The sequence below is a fragment of the Lacerta agilis genome, chromosome 1 (assembly GCF_009819535.1).
Source record: "Lacerta agilis isolate rLacAgi1 chromosome 1, rLacAgi1.pri, whole genome shotgun sequence".
Classification (NCBI taxonomy): Eukaryota; Metazoa; Chordata; class Lepidosauria; order Squamata; family Lacertidae; genus Lacerta; species Lacerta agilis.
In genome coordinates, this window is record NC_046312.1 from 81,461,747 (window position 1) to 81,479,058 (window position 17,312).

General features: G+C 43.5%; 2 protein-coding genes across 2 annotated transcripts; both read left to right on the forward strand.

The window, feature by feature from the left end:
• Positions 1-5,307: 5,307 nt before the first annotated feature.
• LOC117052288 (glycine N-acyltransferase-like protein 3) lies at positions 5,308-10,512 on the forward strand. The gene is made up of 5 exons (XM_033159094.1): positions 5,308-5,446; positions 7,199-7,306; positions 7,551-7,677; positions 8,711-8,831; positions 9,493-10,512. Exons 1-5 carry the CDS (start codon positions 5,369-5,371, stop codon positions 9,899-9,901), a joined length of 843 nt encoding a protein of 280 aa, XP_033014985.1. The 5' UTR covers positions 5,308-5,368; the 3' UTR covers positions 9,902-10,512.
• A 1,898-nt stretch (positions 10,513-12,410) lies between these two features.
• On the forward strand, positions 12,411-16,886 carry LOC117052279 (glycine N-acyltransferase-like protein 3). Its single transcript, XM_033159083.1, has 6 exons — positions 12,411-12,486; positions 12,704-12,839; positions 13,707-13,814; positions 14,197-14,323; positions 14,883-15,003; positions 16,212-16,886. The coding sequence occupies exons 2-6, from the start codon at positions 12,762-12,764 to the stop codon at positions 16,618-16,620; spliced, it is 843 nt and encodes a 280-aa protein (XP_033014974.1). The 5' UTR covers positions 12,411-12,486; positions 12,704-12,761; the 3' UTR covers positions 16,621-16,886.
• Positions 16,887-17,312: the final 426 nt, after the last annotated feature.

Here is a 17,312-nt window from a genome sequence, read left to right on the forward strand (position 1 = left end):
AATAAATAATAAGGGTGATAGTGGGCATCCTTGCCTTACCCCCTTTTTAATCTCGCATTCTTGTGAAGTGTTGCCATTTATTATAATTTTTGCTTTCTGCTTACAATATATCGCCTCAATCCCCTTTATATATCTTTCGCCAAAATCCATGTGGTCTAGTAACTCCAACATAAACCTCCACGACACCCTGTCGAAGGCTTTTTCAGCATCGACAGCCATAAAGGCTGCCTGTTTCTCCGTTCTTAACTCTAAGTATTCCAGTAAGTTTATGATGTTTCTTGTATTAGAGTAAATATGCCTCCCTGGTAAAAAACCAGCTTGGTTCTCGTGGATAATTGACTGGAGTATTTTTTTTGATCTTTCTGCTAAGATCTTAGCAAACAGTTTATAATCATTATTCAACAGGGCAATCGGTCTGTAGTTATTCATCATTTCCAGATCTCCTCCTTGCTTGGGGATAAGGGTTATGTAACTGTGTCTCCATGATTCTGGCATTACTCCCTCTCTCAATATATTATTCATGACGTTTTTTAGGGGTTCCGAAAGGATGACCTCAAGTTTTTTATAGTATAATGCCGATAGACCATCCGGTCCCGGGGTCTTTCCTGGTTTTGCTTCCTTAATCGCAACTTGGAGTTCATCAGATGTTATCGGGGTGTTTAAACTCTCTCTTTGTTCTTTAGAAATCTTTGGGAGGCAGTTTTGTTTTAAATAATCCTTTATCTCCATTCTGGTCTCATTTCCCTCACTATAAAGTTTTCTGTAGAAATTTTCAAACCTTTTTTCTATCTCCTTCGGGTCAGTTATTATTTCCCCATCTACGTTAATTCTATTTATAATTTTCTCTGCCTCTCGTTTTTTTAGTTGCCAGGCGAGCAACCTCCCTGGTTTGTTAGCTTGTTCGAAATTTTTTTGCTTTAAATATCTTAATTTCCACTCCAGCTCTTCGTTAACTATCATTGCGTATTGTGAGTGTAGAATTTTAATGTCCCTCTTGATCTCTGCATTGTCCGGTGTCTTACATAATTCCTTCTCCTTTTTCCTAATGCTCTCTAGTATCTCTTGCTGTTTCTTATCTTTAAGTTTCTTTTGTATTATGCTTTGTTGGATAAAAAAACCTCTCAAAAAAGCCTTGCTGGTATCCCAAACTATATTTAAGTCTGTGCCCTTATTCAAATTAAATTCAAAAAATTCTTTTAGAGTCTGTTTTGCCTTTTCGATTATTTTTTCATCCCTGATTAATGATTCGTTTAATCTCCACCTTTTCATTCTTTTTTCTCCCCATCTCAAATTTAGTTGTACCGCATTGTGGTCCGATATTGTCCTAGGATGTATTTCTGCTTTGCTTATCTTAGTTGTCAGATCCTTTGTTAACCAGATTGCATCGATCCTCCCTGCTGAATTATTGGGGTAGGAGAAGAAAGTGTAATCTTTAGTTAACGGATTTTTAAGTCTCCATGCATCTTGAAGTGTTAATAAGTCCATTAATTGAAAAAAGGTTGTTGGTAGCTTCCTTTGCTTTTTTTTTGTTATCCTTCCTGATCTATCCATTTCTGGGCTCACCACCCCATTCTGGTCTCCTAAAAGGATGATTTTTTCCCCTATATAACTTTCTAGTTCCTTACCTAATTTTTGGTAGAACTCACTTTTTTTCTCGTTTGGCGCATAGAAACCAATTACTTTAATTTTCTCCCCCCTTACAGATATTTCTACAATCACCACCCTTCCTTGCGAATCTGTGTAAATCAACCTAGGTTCCAGATATGATTTTGCATAGATTACCACTCCATTCCTCTTAGAATTACCTGAAGACACAAAATCAAGTCCCAATCTTTTACTGGATAGTACTCTAATGTGTTGTTTTTGTATATGAGTCTCCTGTAGGCAGATCAAATCTAATTTATACTTACTGAGTATATGCTCTACCCTGTTTCTTTTTTTTTTCTCGTTCAAACCGTTAGTATTCCAAGTAAGAATCTTTAACTCCATTTAACCTTTTAATAAGTATTCCGTTATTTCTTTATTTATTTATTTGTATGTTTTGTCGATTTTTCCCGATAAAAAGAGAATAAAAGAAAAAAAACTATTTAAGATTGAAAAATTGTCTCAGATTATATTCTGTCGCTGCGGTGTCGACCCCGCAGATAGACCAAATTAAACTTAACTTGGTCTAGATTTCACTCAAGACTCCTCCTCTTCCAGTGGCTTTTTTGGCTCCTCTGGCCCTCCCCCCGGCTGTCTCTTACCACCTAATTCCTCCCTGTATGTCCGCCAAAATCTGTCCGCCTCGGGCCAAGTGGCAAACTTCCTTCTCTTTCCTTTAAAAAAGAAGGAAATTCCCTCCGGAAATTCCCATTTATGCACTATTGATTTTTTCCTGAGAACCTCAACCAAAGGCTTGAACTTGTCTCTTTTTCTCAGGAGCCTGGGGGGGACAATCTTATGAATGATTACATCTGTCTCTTGTATTCTAAGTCTTTTCTTACTACACGTTTGCAATACTCTATCCCTAATTTCCATATTATTAAATGTAACCAAACAGTCTCCGGGCCAGTTATTTTCTCTTGCAATTCTTGATTTGATTCTAAACGCCCTTTCTATTTTACCCTCCATCTCTCTCTCGTCCATCCCCAACCATTTGGCTAATTCTACTGACAGTTTCCGCTGTATAATTTCGTCCGGTTCCTCTGGTATAGATCTGAATCTCAAGGTTTTCTCCCGACGATGCATTTCTATCATCGAGATTGCATCGAGAACCGCTTCATGGGTTTCCTTCATATCGGTAATCTCTTTTTTAATTTTGTCAATCTCTCCTTTTCTCTCTCGATTTTCTTTTTGAATTTTCCTTACCCCCTCCTCCAATCCAATTGTTTTCCCTTTTAGATCTTGTACAGACTTGGTAATTTCAAGGTTTTTAACCACTAGGTCATTGATTTTCCCTGTCATTTCCGAAATCATTCTAACATTGTCGTCCATTTTTTGTTCCATTTTGTCCAATTTTTGTTCCGTTGACCTAGTACTATCATTCATCTCTTTTCTGACGTCCGCCAGATCCTTTTTAAGTCCCAAGAGCAGATCTTTCATTTCCGTGTTCATTTCTTGCTCTTGCGTTGAATTTCTTCTATTGGGGTTCAAAGTACCGGCTGGATTTACTGGGGTCGTATATTTTTTGTTCGTATTTGACATTCCTTCGGTGTACCAAATCCTCTAGTGGAGTAACCACCACAGACTCTCTGAGCTCACAATTTTTCCAAACCGGTCCCAAAGTAAGTACTCAAAATGATTCCCCCAAATGTGCACGGAAAGAGGAAAGGAAAAAAAAAAAAAAGGGGGAGGGGGGCAGCAAAGTACCGGCTACAGTCTTCAAATCGCCGTCAAGTCCTTCAGTAACAGCTACTGTATAACTATAACTTCCTCCTCTTAAGTGCTGTTCTCTCTCAACCGCTTGCTGTTCCCAATCTTTCCTGTAGCGGCCACTATTACCACTCTTCCTTAATGTTACCAGTGCCCTTTAGGACTGTAGCCTCAAATCGTGACAAGGAGGATAGCAGGACTATGAGTCTCCCTTTTGGTTGGGGAGGGAGAGAGGGAGGAGAAAATCCTCTTGCCCCACCTCTAGTCCAGGTTCACTCTCTCAAGTTCAAATTCAAACCTTCGTCTCCAATATCCAATATCCAATAGGCAATTAGATTCACCAACCACCTACCGGTTCTTAAAGTGCCCACTTCCCCGAGGAGTTCTCTCTCACTTTTCTTTTCTTCTTCTTTTTTTTTTTTCAATTCATGGACATAATCAACAAAAATAACGCCAGGGTAAGGGCCAGCTCAGGACCCCCTCAAGCCCATCCAAAATTGTAGACCATTATATTTCTCTAGAGGCAAAAAGTAAGTTTTTTAACAACTGTCTTTAGCAACTGTTTGTTGTTGTTTTTTTGCAACTGTAACCAGATTCAGCAACTGCAGCCAAGCCCAATTGCTATAGTGTCTCCAATTTATAGTCTTCCACGTTCACTTATCCTCTAACCGACTAGTAAAGTCCAGCGAAATCCCCTTCTTACCGGCACCATGAAAGCATACCGTCCATTCTAAGTATAGTGCCTTTATTTTCTGTTCTGCTGGAGCTTGACATTCAAAAAGCTCAGGAGTTTTCCCCCTCACCAATTCACGTCCCCAACGCCGGCCATAATGCTCTTATGTCCCTCTTACGTCGCTATGAAGAGCCCGGTAGATTCCGCTTCGTTTAGATTCCTTTATACACCTCTCCCTCCAGCTTTGCCAAGTTCGGGGCGCCGCCTCCGCGTTTTTGTTTAAACTTTATCTACCGGGAGGGTGTTTACTTAGCTGTTGCCGGGCTCTCCAAAAGTTGGCTTTTCCAGCGGTTCTTCTTACTGGAAGCTTAGCCGCTAGACCGCTCCCGGTGTCCGGCTTCCTCTCTGCAGGGCGGGAACACTGAGTTGGCGTCTGTGGTCTCCTTCGTTTCGGAGACCCCTCCGACGCCTCAGCGCGTCCTTACTAGGTACAGGAAACCCCCCTGTACCTTTGTGGGGGTGCGAAGCCTAGCAACCCCCCCCGTTAAGCCCTCGCTAGAGAGTGCTTGCCTCGGAGCTCCGGAGCAAGCGACCGTGCGCGATCTGCGGAAACCCGGAAGTTTTTTGAGCTTTACATATTTATTTATATATATATTTATTTTTAATCAGGGGTAGAAAACTCAAGTCCTGCCCCGACACAGCATTTGGAAAACGTGAAATGGCAGTGGAAGGGGGAGATAAATATTAATTGTGCTTTTACACAACAGACATCACGTGGCCATCTAAAGAGAGGGGTCTAGTCCATTAAGTCCAAAGTCTAACTATATGTAGAGGCACCATTGAATATTGGGAAGATTTATGTTAATGGTTCACTCATTCTAGTAAATTTGCACATTCCCCCCATCTTGAAACAAAGCAGTCCAAAGATCTAGCTGGGTGAGCAAGACACTGAGTGAGTAGGTTTGTGTCGCTGCTTTGGTTCATGGAGGACCGTACGTGAGCAGTTGACAATGTGACAAAGCACCAGAAGTTAATAAGAGAATCTGTAACTTTCAACACAAGTCCCAGAGGACCACAGGTGAGCAGGTGACAGTGTAACAGATCATCAGCGGCTCCAAAGAGAATATTTTTTTTCTCTGTCTGTTGAGCGGGAAGGAGGGGAAGGGATTCCTGTTACAATTAGAAGCTCAGTTGTATTAGCACAGGGCTTAAATAAATCTATAATTTCAGTCACATAGGAAGCTTTACAGTATGGGGATTACAGTGAGATACAGAGAAGTGGTCTCTCTCTTTCTCTCTCAGGTGCTGTTTCTGCTGGTACCTGCATCAGCCTCCCTCACTATGTTGATCCTATCCTGCTCTTCCAAGTTGCAGATCCTAGAGAGACTGCTGAAGAAAAGCCTCCCTCAGACACTTCAGGTGATCTTGAGCAATGTATTCTGGGTTATTAGCTAGGAATATGGGACCAAATTCCTGCCAAAATCTTGCATCTTCCCAAAGATCCACATTTGGAGTCTGATAAGTTTGTTTAATTCAATAAACAGGTGCTTGAAAATATGGGTATTATACAGATACACTGCACAGAGAGATAAGATTGGCTGCAGCTCCTTTTTGAGGGCACAGCTGATGTGAACTGAGTGTGTGATATGTGAAATGGCCCTGTGAATTCCTACACTTGGTTTGTCAGGTGGGGTGCAGAATACCCTCACTAGGGATGAGGGAGAAATTCAATTCAGTTTGCACGACCTAATTTGCGCTTCCTGAAACAATACATGTCAAAACACAGCTGATTGAGGTTGAATCCTGACAAGACAGAAGTACTGTTTTGGGGGGACAGGGTGCGAGTGGGTGTGGGGGATTCCCTGGTCCTGAATGGGGTAACTGTGTCCCTGAAGGACCAGGTACGCAGCCTGGGAGTCATTTTGGACTCACAGCTGTCCATGGAGGCACAGGTTAATTCTGTGTCCAGGGCAGCTGTCTACCAGCTCCATCTGGTACGCAGGCTGAGACCCTACCTGCCTGCAGACTGTCTCGCCAGAGTGGTGCATGCTCTAGTTATCTCCCACTTGGACTACCGCAATGCGCTCTACGTGGGGCTACCTTTGAAGGTGACCCGGAAACTGCAATTAATCCAGAATGCGGCAGCTAGACTGGTGACTGGGAGTGGCCGCCAGGACCATATAACACCGGTCCTGAGAGAGTTACATTGGCTCCCAGTACGTTTCCGAGCACAATTCAAAGTGTTGGTGCTGACCTTTAAAGCCCTAAATGGCCTTGGTCCAGTATACCTGAAGGAGTGTCTCCACACCCATCATTCTGCCCGGACACTGAGATCCAGCGCCGAGGGCCTTCTGGTGGTTCCCTCACTGCGAGAAGCAAAGCTACAGGGAACCAGGCAGAGGGCCTTCTCGGTAGTGGCGCCTGCCCTGTGGAACACCCTCCCAGCAGAGTTCAAAGAAATAAATAACAATCTGACATTCAGAAAATACCTGAAGGCAGCCGTGTTTAGGGAAGTTTTTAACCTGTGATATTTTAAGGTATTTTATTATCTGTTGGAGGCCGCCCAGAGTGGCTGGGGGGACCCAGCCAGATAGGCGGGGTACAAATAAATTATTATTATTATTATTATTATTATTATTATTATTATTATTATTATTATTATTATTATTTGCCCTTTAAATTCTGCGTTTTTCTTAATCTTGCAATCCTGTTCTTCACGCAATGGCGTAGCAACCATTGCCGGCACTATTGTCTCCATTCAAGTTACAATCACAAAATGCATAAACTAAAGTAAAGAATTCATAAAAAGGCATATTGGGGAAATTGCTTTCTAAAAATATGTGAATTAGTTATAATCATGCATATTAGGCAAAATTAACACCAAAAAATGCAATTAATTTTTATGAGGACTTTTTTTTTATAATGCACACTAATGTGGAAATGAGGAGGACTGACCTTAAGATGGGGAAAATGGGGGGGGGGGGGACTGAGAGAAATGAAAAATCAACAGACTTTCCTATCCCTAGTACTCACTCAGGACACCCCACTCAAGGCATGCAGCAGATACAAGCCTGACACAAACTACTAATTCTCTCTCCGACCCCAAACATTTCTCCCAGGCAGCCTCCTTCAACTTCAGCACCAACTCTGACATCATGTGACTCTTGACAGGTCTATGGTGCAGTCATGAACATAAACCGTGGGAACCCAGTGGGCCATGAGGTGATCGTGGATTCTTGGCCAGATTTCAAGGTGGTCGTGACTCGTCCACAGAGAGAGGTACTAGCCCTTGGGGATTTTGCAGGACACATTTTGTGGGATGTCAGCAGGAAATGCTGCATGTTCTGTGCTGGGGCCTCCTCTAAGCCAGGCTCAAACTGAAAGGGGATGTTGGCTTTTGTCTAGGAGTGCACCTTTGGCATTAACTTAACAGCTGCCAAAGGAAGCAAGTGAAATGTCATCCATCATTTCATCTCAACATCAGAAAAAGGTTTACCTGTTCAATGATATGTCTCTCTTTTAGGCTGTTTCAGACAATGCGGATTTCTTGAGCAACATATATGCAGCATTTTATCGGGATCTTGATGCTTACCGGAAACTGTTGCTAGACACAGATACCATCAACTGGGATCAAACCTTTGCTCTCTACGGTAGCTGGCTGTTATATCTAAGGGAAGAGTTATGAAATGAGGAGACTGGGTTTAGTTACTTAATATGAATTTGATGAGGAAGTGACTGAAGTGAATGTAATAGAGAAATAAGAGCAAAATAAAATACAAAACAATACATTGGGGAAGTAACATATGAGTCACATTCCAGGTTTTACTACTGGTGTATAAAGCCCTACACAGGTCTAGTGGTAAAGCATGCTGTGATGTGAGCATGGGCTTTCTAGTATAGTGGTACCAGAATATTCTGAAGTTCTCTCATCTTAAAAGCAAAGCAAGCCCCAACATTGATATGTTTTTGATGGTTATTGAAACTTTCGTTTTCTCCCAAGCATTCCTGAATGAGTTCATTCTATTTGTGCTCTTTCAAATTCTGGGTGATTTTTATTTCTTAATATTATGTTTAATATACTGTTTCTCTACACCTTTATTTGTACAGTATTTTGCATTTTTATAGCTAAATATTCAAGTGGAGTTGGTTTTTTATTGGAGACTCTGTGGAGGAAGCTCCTCAAAGAGTTGAGAATACATTTTAAAAGAAAACCAGTCAATAAATATCTTCAGTAAAGAGAGACAACAATAATGGGTTTTAGTAATATTTAGAGTAAGTGATAGGGTATTTTGTGCAGTTCTCCAGCCAAGTAATGCATGCACATACTAGAGTAAGGTGTACACTGTGCATATATTAGTGAAAACAATCTGCGTGTATGTGAGAGAAGAAATTTGCACTTAAAATGTTGATGAACTTTCATCAAATGTGGAGAAATGAACAAGGTTGAAAAAATAAGAAACTGAGGGAAATCAAAATAGATAGATTCACCCTTCCTTACCAGCTGCACATGTATTCCTTCCACAGCCTCAAAGGACAATGGGACTTTTCATTGTCCAAGGGCAAAAAGGGAGCAATGAACCTTGGATGACCTGAGTGATGGCAGTTCAGTATATGTGCAGCTAACAATTTCTTGTCCTACCAGACAATACCACTCTCTTGGTGACTTTCTACTGCTTTGTATAGGGAACCATGATGGGATATACGAGGTCTCTAAAGAGGCTGTTGCTGCCAAGGAAGTCCAGTTGACTGCAACCCCCTACTTCACCTATCTGAACCTCAACCCAGATAAACAGCCTGAGCCCCGGTGAGTGTCCATTGTGCTCCCTACTTCTTTTCTGGTTGAGGCACTGGCTAACCTGTGGCTCTTCAGTAGGAGAATCTCCAAAGTCAAAATGCGTATGGATAAACCTGGCGTTTACTCCTTAGTTTGCCTTCATGTAGCTGGGACAGCAAGGCACCAAAGGCAGCACTCCAAGGGGGTGGCACTGCCCACTCAAGGAAGGGAAGAAGAATACCACACAAAAGTAGGTTTACATCAGGAGTCAAGTTTAGAAAAGGAATCCCAACAGCAGAGCGAGCAGTTCTTCATGTAGCAGGGAACTATCTTAGAAGATGCAGGCTGTGCTGGGTGAGACTGAAGGGTGTGTGTGAATATCACTTCCAAACTGGTGCCCACCATCTGTTATTTTTCCACATAATAGTGTTTGATTAATAGGAGGATACATTTTCAATCACTTTTAATGGGTTTTTAAAAAATCTATTCAACTAAACAATTAACTGGTCATTAGTTTAAACTACTGGGTGTTAGGGCAAACAACAGGGAATCGGTATCATTTTCATGCCAGCTTGCTGGTGGTTTTGTTAAGACTGTTGAACTAAGGAGACTTTGAAGATGAGCCAAGAAGATAATTTCTGCATTCTTATGTTCAGCTCTCTCCTCATTTCTCATCTTTCTGCTCTCCTAGGCTGGATCCAGGCTTCACCCTTTCCTCCTTGAATAGCTCCCACATTGACCTGCTGAATGAAACGTGGCACTTTGGGGGCGGTGAACACAGCCAGAGATACCTGGCCAACATGGTGCAATGCTTCCCCAGTACCTGCATACTGGACTCCAATGGTCATCCTATCAGCTGGATCATCATGGAATCTGTGGGTTCACTGAGACATGGCTACACCGTTCCATCCCACCGCCGAAGGGGCTACTCATCTATGGTGCAGAGAGCACAGGCCATGCGTGTCCATGCTGCTGGCTTCCCTGTATATGGCCTTGTTGCCCTAGATAATATCCCCCAGCAGAAACTGCTGGTCTCCCTTGGCTTCCAGAGATTATCTGAACTGTGTCATTACTGCATCCATTCTCCAGCTTCTCAGTGAGAGGAGGAGAGAGCAACAGTCATTTTCCAGGATCCTACTCAATCCTTTCCCTCACCAGTCCTCTGAATGGGAGAGAGGGAGATTATCACACCCTCTCAAGAACCATTCCCCATTACTCTATTTTCCATTTAAATGCCACCTCAATTCCTGTTGATTAAAATCTTTGGTGCTGGGTTTGGACTGAATCAGACGACCTGGGTTTTTGGGTGATACCCATGACCCCCATTTTGAGTGTTTATTGCTCCATTTGTGGAGCGCTGCAAAATGCAGTGTTTTCACTGCAAAACACTGCTGCAAAACTTTATCAAAGTCTGGTCCCTGTTTGGAGTGAATCAGACGACGTTGGGTTTTTGGGTGACCCCGTGACCCCTGAGTTTGAGTTACCATTGCTCTGTTTATGGGGCCATGCAAAACCCTGCAAAACTTTTGCCAAAGTTTGGCTCCAGTTTGGGCCATCACCACCCAGTAGGCCTGAATCAACTATACATTTTAGGTTAAAAAAAATTGTATTAGTATTTTAAAGTTGTAAACCATGTTTGGTAACTTGGCAGGAAGGCAATATATAAATCCAATGAATAAAATGTTTTCTGTTCTGGGTAGCAGGGTTGTCTGTTTTTTCCATTTGTTGCTGGTCATGAAAAAACGCCAATATGCCAAAATAAGAAGTTTTAAATGCCATCTCTTTAGATTCTTACATATTCATTCATTGGTATTTTAATTTATTGATTGGATCTCCCTGTCTATTGACATTAAGGAGGCACCATAACTGTTCTCTTTCTGGGACCTGCTTAAAATGTTTTTGCTTAGGCAATCCTACCCATATAGGTAGCAGTTACATGGGTTTGTTCCTGCATTCACTTTAATATGAGTAGGATACCGCATGTGATGGGGGACTCTGATAAAGCAGTGTTCCTAAAAATGTCAGCAATGTCTGCTCAAGTTTATTTCTGTAGCCAGGACAGTGCTGTAATTTAAGTGGTTTTATTATGCAGAACTGTGCATGTTCATAATGAGTGCTCACACCTTCCTTTGTGGGCGCCCTTTGCGGGACTTCACACAGCACCTTGGACCACGTGAGACTCACCAGCTGACTGGGCTAGCCCACCTCCCTATGCTAATCATTGGGGGTTCCCGCCAAACCCCAGTTAAACTATCGGCACTGTCCAGAGGCGGGGCCAGTTGCATAAAGAGGAGGTGGAGGTGGCGGCAAACATGCAGTCGGATCCGGAGCTTCACCCACCCAACCCTCCCTTTGTCTAATGCTTGTTTCCAGGTTAACCATTTTCCTTCCTGTTCAGAGGGCACTGCTACGGTCTTTTGCTGTTGAAGAGCTGGGAAGGAATTTCCCTGCATTGGCATGTTTTGCCTTCCCCGTAGCAATTTGTCACAACTTTGGCAGTTTTAGGCCTTGGGCGGAATCCTTTAGTCTATCTTTCCTAAATGGGGGTGTGTGTGAAGTGGTGACTCACACACCCCGTGGCGGTGATTCCAGGGTCCCCTCTTAAAGGGGTTTGTAAAATGGGAGTCACTGGCCATACACTGAAAGGCTGTCAGTGAACTCTCCTGTGTTGCACGGATATGGGGTAGGTTGCCTGCGTACACAAGTGTCTTGCAGTGCACCCTCCCATAGCCCATTCACTCTGAGGAGCCCCAGTTCCCTGGCTGGGGGGCTGGGAGGGATACATGCCCAATGCCTAAGCCAAGGTCTTCCTACATCTGAAAGGTTTAATAAAGTTGTGGACAATTTTTCACTCCATAACACAGAGGAGACTCTTGAGAGTCCCATGGACTGCAAGAAGATCAAACCTATCCATTCTTAAAGAAATCAGCCCTGAGTGCTCACTAGAAGGACAGATCCTGAAGTTGAGGCTCCAGTACTTTGGCCACCTCATGAAAAGAGAAGACTCCCTAGAAAAGACTCTGATGTTGGGAAAGATGGAGGGCACAAGGAGAAGGGGACGACAGAGGATGAGATGGTTGGACAGTGTTCTCGAAGCTACTAGCATGAGTTTGGCCAAACTGCGAGAGGCAGTGAAGGATAGGCGTGCCTGGCGTGCTCTGCTCCATGGGGTCACGAAGAGTCGGACACGACTGAATGACTGAACAACAACAACAACACGTTGGCATGAGTTATTATTCCTTCTGGTTGTCTCTCAGGGCCAAGGGGTCTCCACCTGGGCATGCAATAATTTTTTTTGTAGATCAGCGTTAGCAAACTCATCCTTCTTTGCTGCTCTGACACAGCAGTTGTAAAGGATGAAATGGCAGTCAGAGGGAGAAGAGCAATGTTAATTATATGCTTCAGAAGTGAAATCACATGGCCATCTAAAGAGAAAGGCCTAAAGTCCATTAAGTCCAGGGTCTTAACGTGTATAGATGCACCACTGAACATCAGGAATATGGCTGTTAATAGTTCATTCATTCTGGTAAACTTATACATTCCCTCCTCCCCCCCCCCCTCGTTGAAAGAAAGCAGCGAACACAAAAAAATTGCTGAAGGAGACTCTGACTGAGCAGTTTGACAGCACACCAGAGGCTCTTAAGAGAATCTGTACCACTCCACACGAAGACACGGAGGACTACAGGTGAGCAGATGACAGTGTGGGAGAACACCAGTTGCTCATAAGAGAATGTTTTACAGTATTCTCTATTTATTGAGGAAGGGATTCCTGTTACATTTAGAAACTCAGTTGTTGCACCATTGTTGTTTAAGTAAGTCCATCATTTCAGTGAAAAAGAAGGAATCTCGGTTTGGTGATTACACTGAGGTATAGAGAACTAGTCTCTCTCTTTCTCTCTCAGGTGCTTGCAACCCACACTGTTTCTGCTGGTACCTGCTTCAACCTCTGCCTCCCAAGCTATGTTGATCCTATCCTGTCCTTCCAAGTTGCAGTTCCTGGAAGGGCTGCTGAAGAAAAGCCTTCCTCAGACACTTCAGGTGATCTTGAGCCATTTATTCTGGATTATTTGCTAGGAATATGGGACCAAATTCCTGCCAAATTCTTGCATCTTCCGAAAGATCCACATTTGGAATCTGAGGTTGTTTTTTTAAAAAAATAATTCAATACATAGGTGCTTGAATAGGGTACCATACAGATATACCGTACTCCACAGAGAGCTAATATTGGCTGCAGCTCCATATTGAGGGTACAGCTGGTGTGAAATGTGTATATAGTACGTGACATGGCCATGTGAATTCCTACAATTAGTTCATTGGGTGATAGGTACTAAGTCCTCACTAGGGAAGAGGGAGAAATTTAATTCAGTTTGCATTTATAGGTGAACTTACCTAATTTGCACATTCTGAAGCAATGCATGACAAAAACTCAGCTGCCCTTTGATATTTACATTTCTCAGAATTTTGCTATGAAGTTCTCCAGCCAAATAACATTCACAAAACTGAGAGGGTAAACTGTGCGTTAAAAATGCACATGTATGTAAAATGACATTGTATTGCGGAAATTCCTTTCTAAAAATGTGTGAATTAGTAATAATCATGCATATTAGGCGAAATTAACACAAAAATGCCAATGAACTTTGTTTTTTTTTTTAAATGCAAACTGATGTAGAAATGCGGAGGACTGAGCTTAGGATGAGAAAAATGATAAACTGAGAGAAACAGAAAATCAACTGATTCTTCTATCCCTGTTCGTCACTCAAGAGTCAGGACACCCCACTCAAGGCATGCAGCAGATACAAGTCTGACACACCACACCACAGATGGTCTCCCCAGACCCCACACATTTCTCCCAGGCAGCCTCCTTCAACTGCAGCACCAACTCTGACATCATGTGACTCTTGACAGGTCTATGGTGCAGTCATGAACATAAACCGTGGGAACCCAGTGGGCCATGAGGTGATTGTGGATTCTTGGCCAGATTTCAAGGCGGTCCTGACTCGTCCACAGAGAGAGGTAATAGCCTTTGTGCAAAGGATAGCTCAATGGGTAGAGCATGAGACTCTTAATGTCAGGGTCATGGTTTGGAGTCCCAGGTTGGGCAAAATGATTCCTGCATTGCAGTGGGTTGGACTAGATGACCCTCGTGGTTCCTTCCAGCTTTGTGATTCTCTGATTTTGTGGGAGGTGCTTGGTGGGATGTCAGCAGGAAATGCTGCGGGTTCTGTGCTGGTGCCTCCTCTAAGCCAGGCTCAAACTGAAAGGGGATGTTGGCTTTTGTCTGGGAGCGCACCTTTGGCATTAACAGCCACCAAAGGGAGCAGTTGAAACTTCATCCATCATTTCATCTCAACATCTGGAAAAGCTTTACCTGTTAAACTGTATGTCTCTCTTTTAGGCTGTTTCTAACAGTGCAGATTCCTTTAACAATATATATGCAGCATTTTATCGGGATCTTGATGCGTACCGGAGACTGTTGCTGGACACAGATGCCATCAACTGGGACCAAGCCTTTTCTCTCTGTGGTAACAAGCTGTTCTTTCTAAGGAAGGAGTTATGAGATAGATAAGGAGACTCAGTTTAGTTACTTAATCTAAATTTGATGAGTAAATGGAAGTGACTAAAGTGAATGTAATGGAGAAACATGAGCACAATAAAATACAAAACAATACATAGGGGGCAGGTGGACACATGAATTTGATTCCAGGTTTTTCTACTGATGTATTCTGGATCTGGGTATCTGAGAAGCTGTCTTGCCTCCTACTGCCCACTCCAGTCTCATGAGGATTTAAAAGAAAAAGAAAAAGAAAAAAGAAAGCTGATGTGAAATGTAGAGAACTGAACTTCACATTGGGAAAATGAGAAATTAAAAGTGACAGATTTGCCCTTCCCTACAGACTGCACACCTATTCTCTCCACAGCACCACAAGGACAATAGCACTTTTCACCGTCTAAGTGCAGAAAGGGAGCAACATACCTTGGATGACCATCTGAATGATAGCAGTTCAATATATGTGTACCTAACAATTTCTGGCCTCACCCAGCAACACCATTCTCTTTCTGACTTTTTACTGCTTTGTACAGGGAACCATGATGGGATATACGAAGTCTCTAAAGATGCTGTTGCTGTCAAGAAAGTCCAGTTGACTGCAACCCCCTACTTCATCTACCTGAACCCCAAGCCAAATAAACAGCCTCAGCCCCGGTGCGTGTCCACTCTGCTCTCTACTTCCTGGTTGAGGCACTGGCTAACCTGTGTGCTTCCAATAGAATAATCTCCATACAGGGGCGAACGAAGGCATTGTGACACCCGGGGCAGCAAACCGCTATGTACATAGCGACGCTGCTCATGCAATGTACATAGCGGTTTGCCGGCGCCAGCGCTCCAGCACCATACGGACGGTGCCGGGATTGTCTGCTTGCGGCTGCAGCTGCAAACGGAGGATTCTCCATTCGCTGCTGTAGTGGCGACGGAGGGAGCCCACCGGCAACCGCTATGTGCGTCATCGTTGCATGCAGCGCATGTGTGCGACGCCGCACATGCGCTGTACATAGCGGTTTGCCGCCAGCGCTGGGATCCTCTGCTTGCAGCTGCAGCCGCAAGCGGAGGATCCTTCACATGCAGCAGCGCAATGGCTGCTCACGCCCCTGCAAGCCCCCGCGGGGTGCCTTCTTGTCACCCCCCCCCCTCCAGACATGGCACCCGGGGTGAACCACCCCCCAACCCCCGTTGTAACACCACTGTTTCCATAGTCAAAGTTGGATGGCAGTCTGCCATGGATACTTTAGTTGAGGTTCTTGCATTTCAGGGTCCCTTCCAACACTACAATTCTATGATTTTGCCTATGGACAAACCTGGTATTCACGCCTTCTCGTAGTTGGGATAGCAAAGCACCAAAGGTGGCACTCCAAAAGGGTGGTGCTCCCCACTCTAGGAAGGAAGGAGGAATGCCACACAAAAGGCAGTTTGCATCAGGGGTCTAGTTTAGAAAAGGCATCCCAAGAGCAGAATGAGCAGTTCTTTCTGTGATAGGCACCATCTTAGATGAGGCATGCTCTGCTGGGGTGAGATTGAAGGAAGGGGAACACAACTAATCAAACAGATCCTGACCTGATATCTGCCATTTGTACACACACACACACACACACACACACACACACACACTTCATGGGATGCATTATTGGTGGTTTCTAACAGGTATCATTTGGTCATTAGTCCAAACTACTGGATGTTAGGGCAAATGACAAGGAATCAGTATCATTTTCATGCCAGCTTGCTGGTGGTTTTGCCAGGGTATCTGTCTGGCACTGTTAAGAGTGTTGAACTAGGGAGACTTTGAGGATGAGCCAAGAAGATAATTTCTGCATTCATGTTCAACTCCCTCCTCATTGCTCATCTTTCTGCTCTCCTAGGTTAAATCCAGGCTTCACCCTTTCCTCCTTGAATAGCTCCCACATTGACCTGCTAAATGAAACGTGGCACTATGGGGGCAGTGAACACAGCCGGAGATACCTGGCCAACATGGTGCGGTGCTTCCCCAGTACCTGCATACTGGACTCCAATGGTCATCCTATCAGCTGGATCATCATGGAATCTTGGGGCTCAAGTGGACACAGCTATACCCTTCCATCTCACCGCCGAAGGGGCTATTCAGCTATAGTGCAGAAGGCACATAGCATGCGTGTCCATGCTGCTGGCTTCCCTGTATATGGCCTTATTGCACTAGATAATACCCCCCAGCAGAAACTGCTGGTCTCCCTTGGCTTCCAAAGATTATCTGAACCATGTCATTACTGCATCCATTCTCCAGCTTCTCAGTGAGAGGAGGAGAGAGCAACAGTGGTTTTCTAGGATCCTGCCCAGTCCTTCCACTCACCAGTCCTCTGAATGAGAGAGGCCTATCCACTATTCAGTTTTGACTGCTCTTCATCTTTGCATTCCACGGTGTGTTTCTCTCTTCCTTTTGCGTTATTGTATTTTCCTCCTTTAATCCTGAATTTTTGCGGCCTCCCTTATACATTTGACTTTTGATGTTTCAGTTCTCGTACATTACACAGGAAGATTACTCCTTATGCTCATTTAACTTGAAAGACATATACATATATATAAATTTTTCCAGTAGCACCTTAGAGACCAACTAAGTTTGTTCTTGGTATCTGAAGTGTGCATGCACACGAAAGCTCATACCAAGAACAAACTTAGTTGGTCTCTAAGGTGCTACTGGAATATATATATATATATATATATATATATATATATATATATATATATATATATATATACACACACACACACACACACACACACACACACACACACATATATATATATCTACTGCATCAGACCAACATGGCTACCACCTGAATCATTTAACTTGCACGATATCAACTATATGTGGCTGAGGGTCATTTGTTGAAATCCTGTAACTTAAAAGTAAGCAAGGTGGATAGCTTTTATACTCTCTGCCTTACTTGGGAAGCAAGGCTCTCTCTATGAGCCAGCTCTGGAAGCTC

Excerpts from the sequence above, each read along its gene's own strand:
- LOC117052288 (XM_033159094.1), top strand. The coding sequence starts at position 5,369 with ATGTTGATCCTATCCTGCTCTTCCAAGTTGCAGATCCTAGAGAGACTG. Across the intron at positions 7,307-7,550 it reads TGACTCGTCCACAGAGAGAG|GCTGTTTCAGACAATGCGGA; the intron begins GTACTAGCCCTT and ends TCTCTCTTTTAG. Across the intron at positions 8,832-9,492 it reads GATAAACAGCCTGAGCCCCG|GCTGGATCCAGGCTTCACCC; the intron begins GTGAGTGTCCAT and ends CTGCTCTCCTAG.
- LOC117052279 (XM_033159083.1), top strand. The coding sequence starts at position 12,762 with ATGTTGATCCTATCCTGTCCTTCCAAGTTGCAGTTCCTGGAAGGGCTG. Across the intron at positions 12,840-13,706 it reads GCCTTCCTCAGACACTTCAG|GTCTATGGTGCAGTCATGAA; the intron begins GTGATCTTGAGC and ends GACTCTTGACAG. Across the intron at positions 15,004-16,211 it reads AATAAACAGCCTCAGCCCCG|GTTAAATCCAGGCTTCACCC; the intron begins GTGCGTGTCCAC and ends CTGCTCTCCTAG.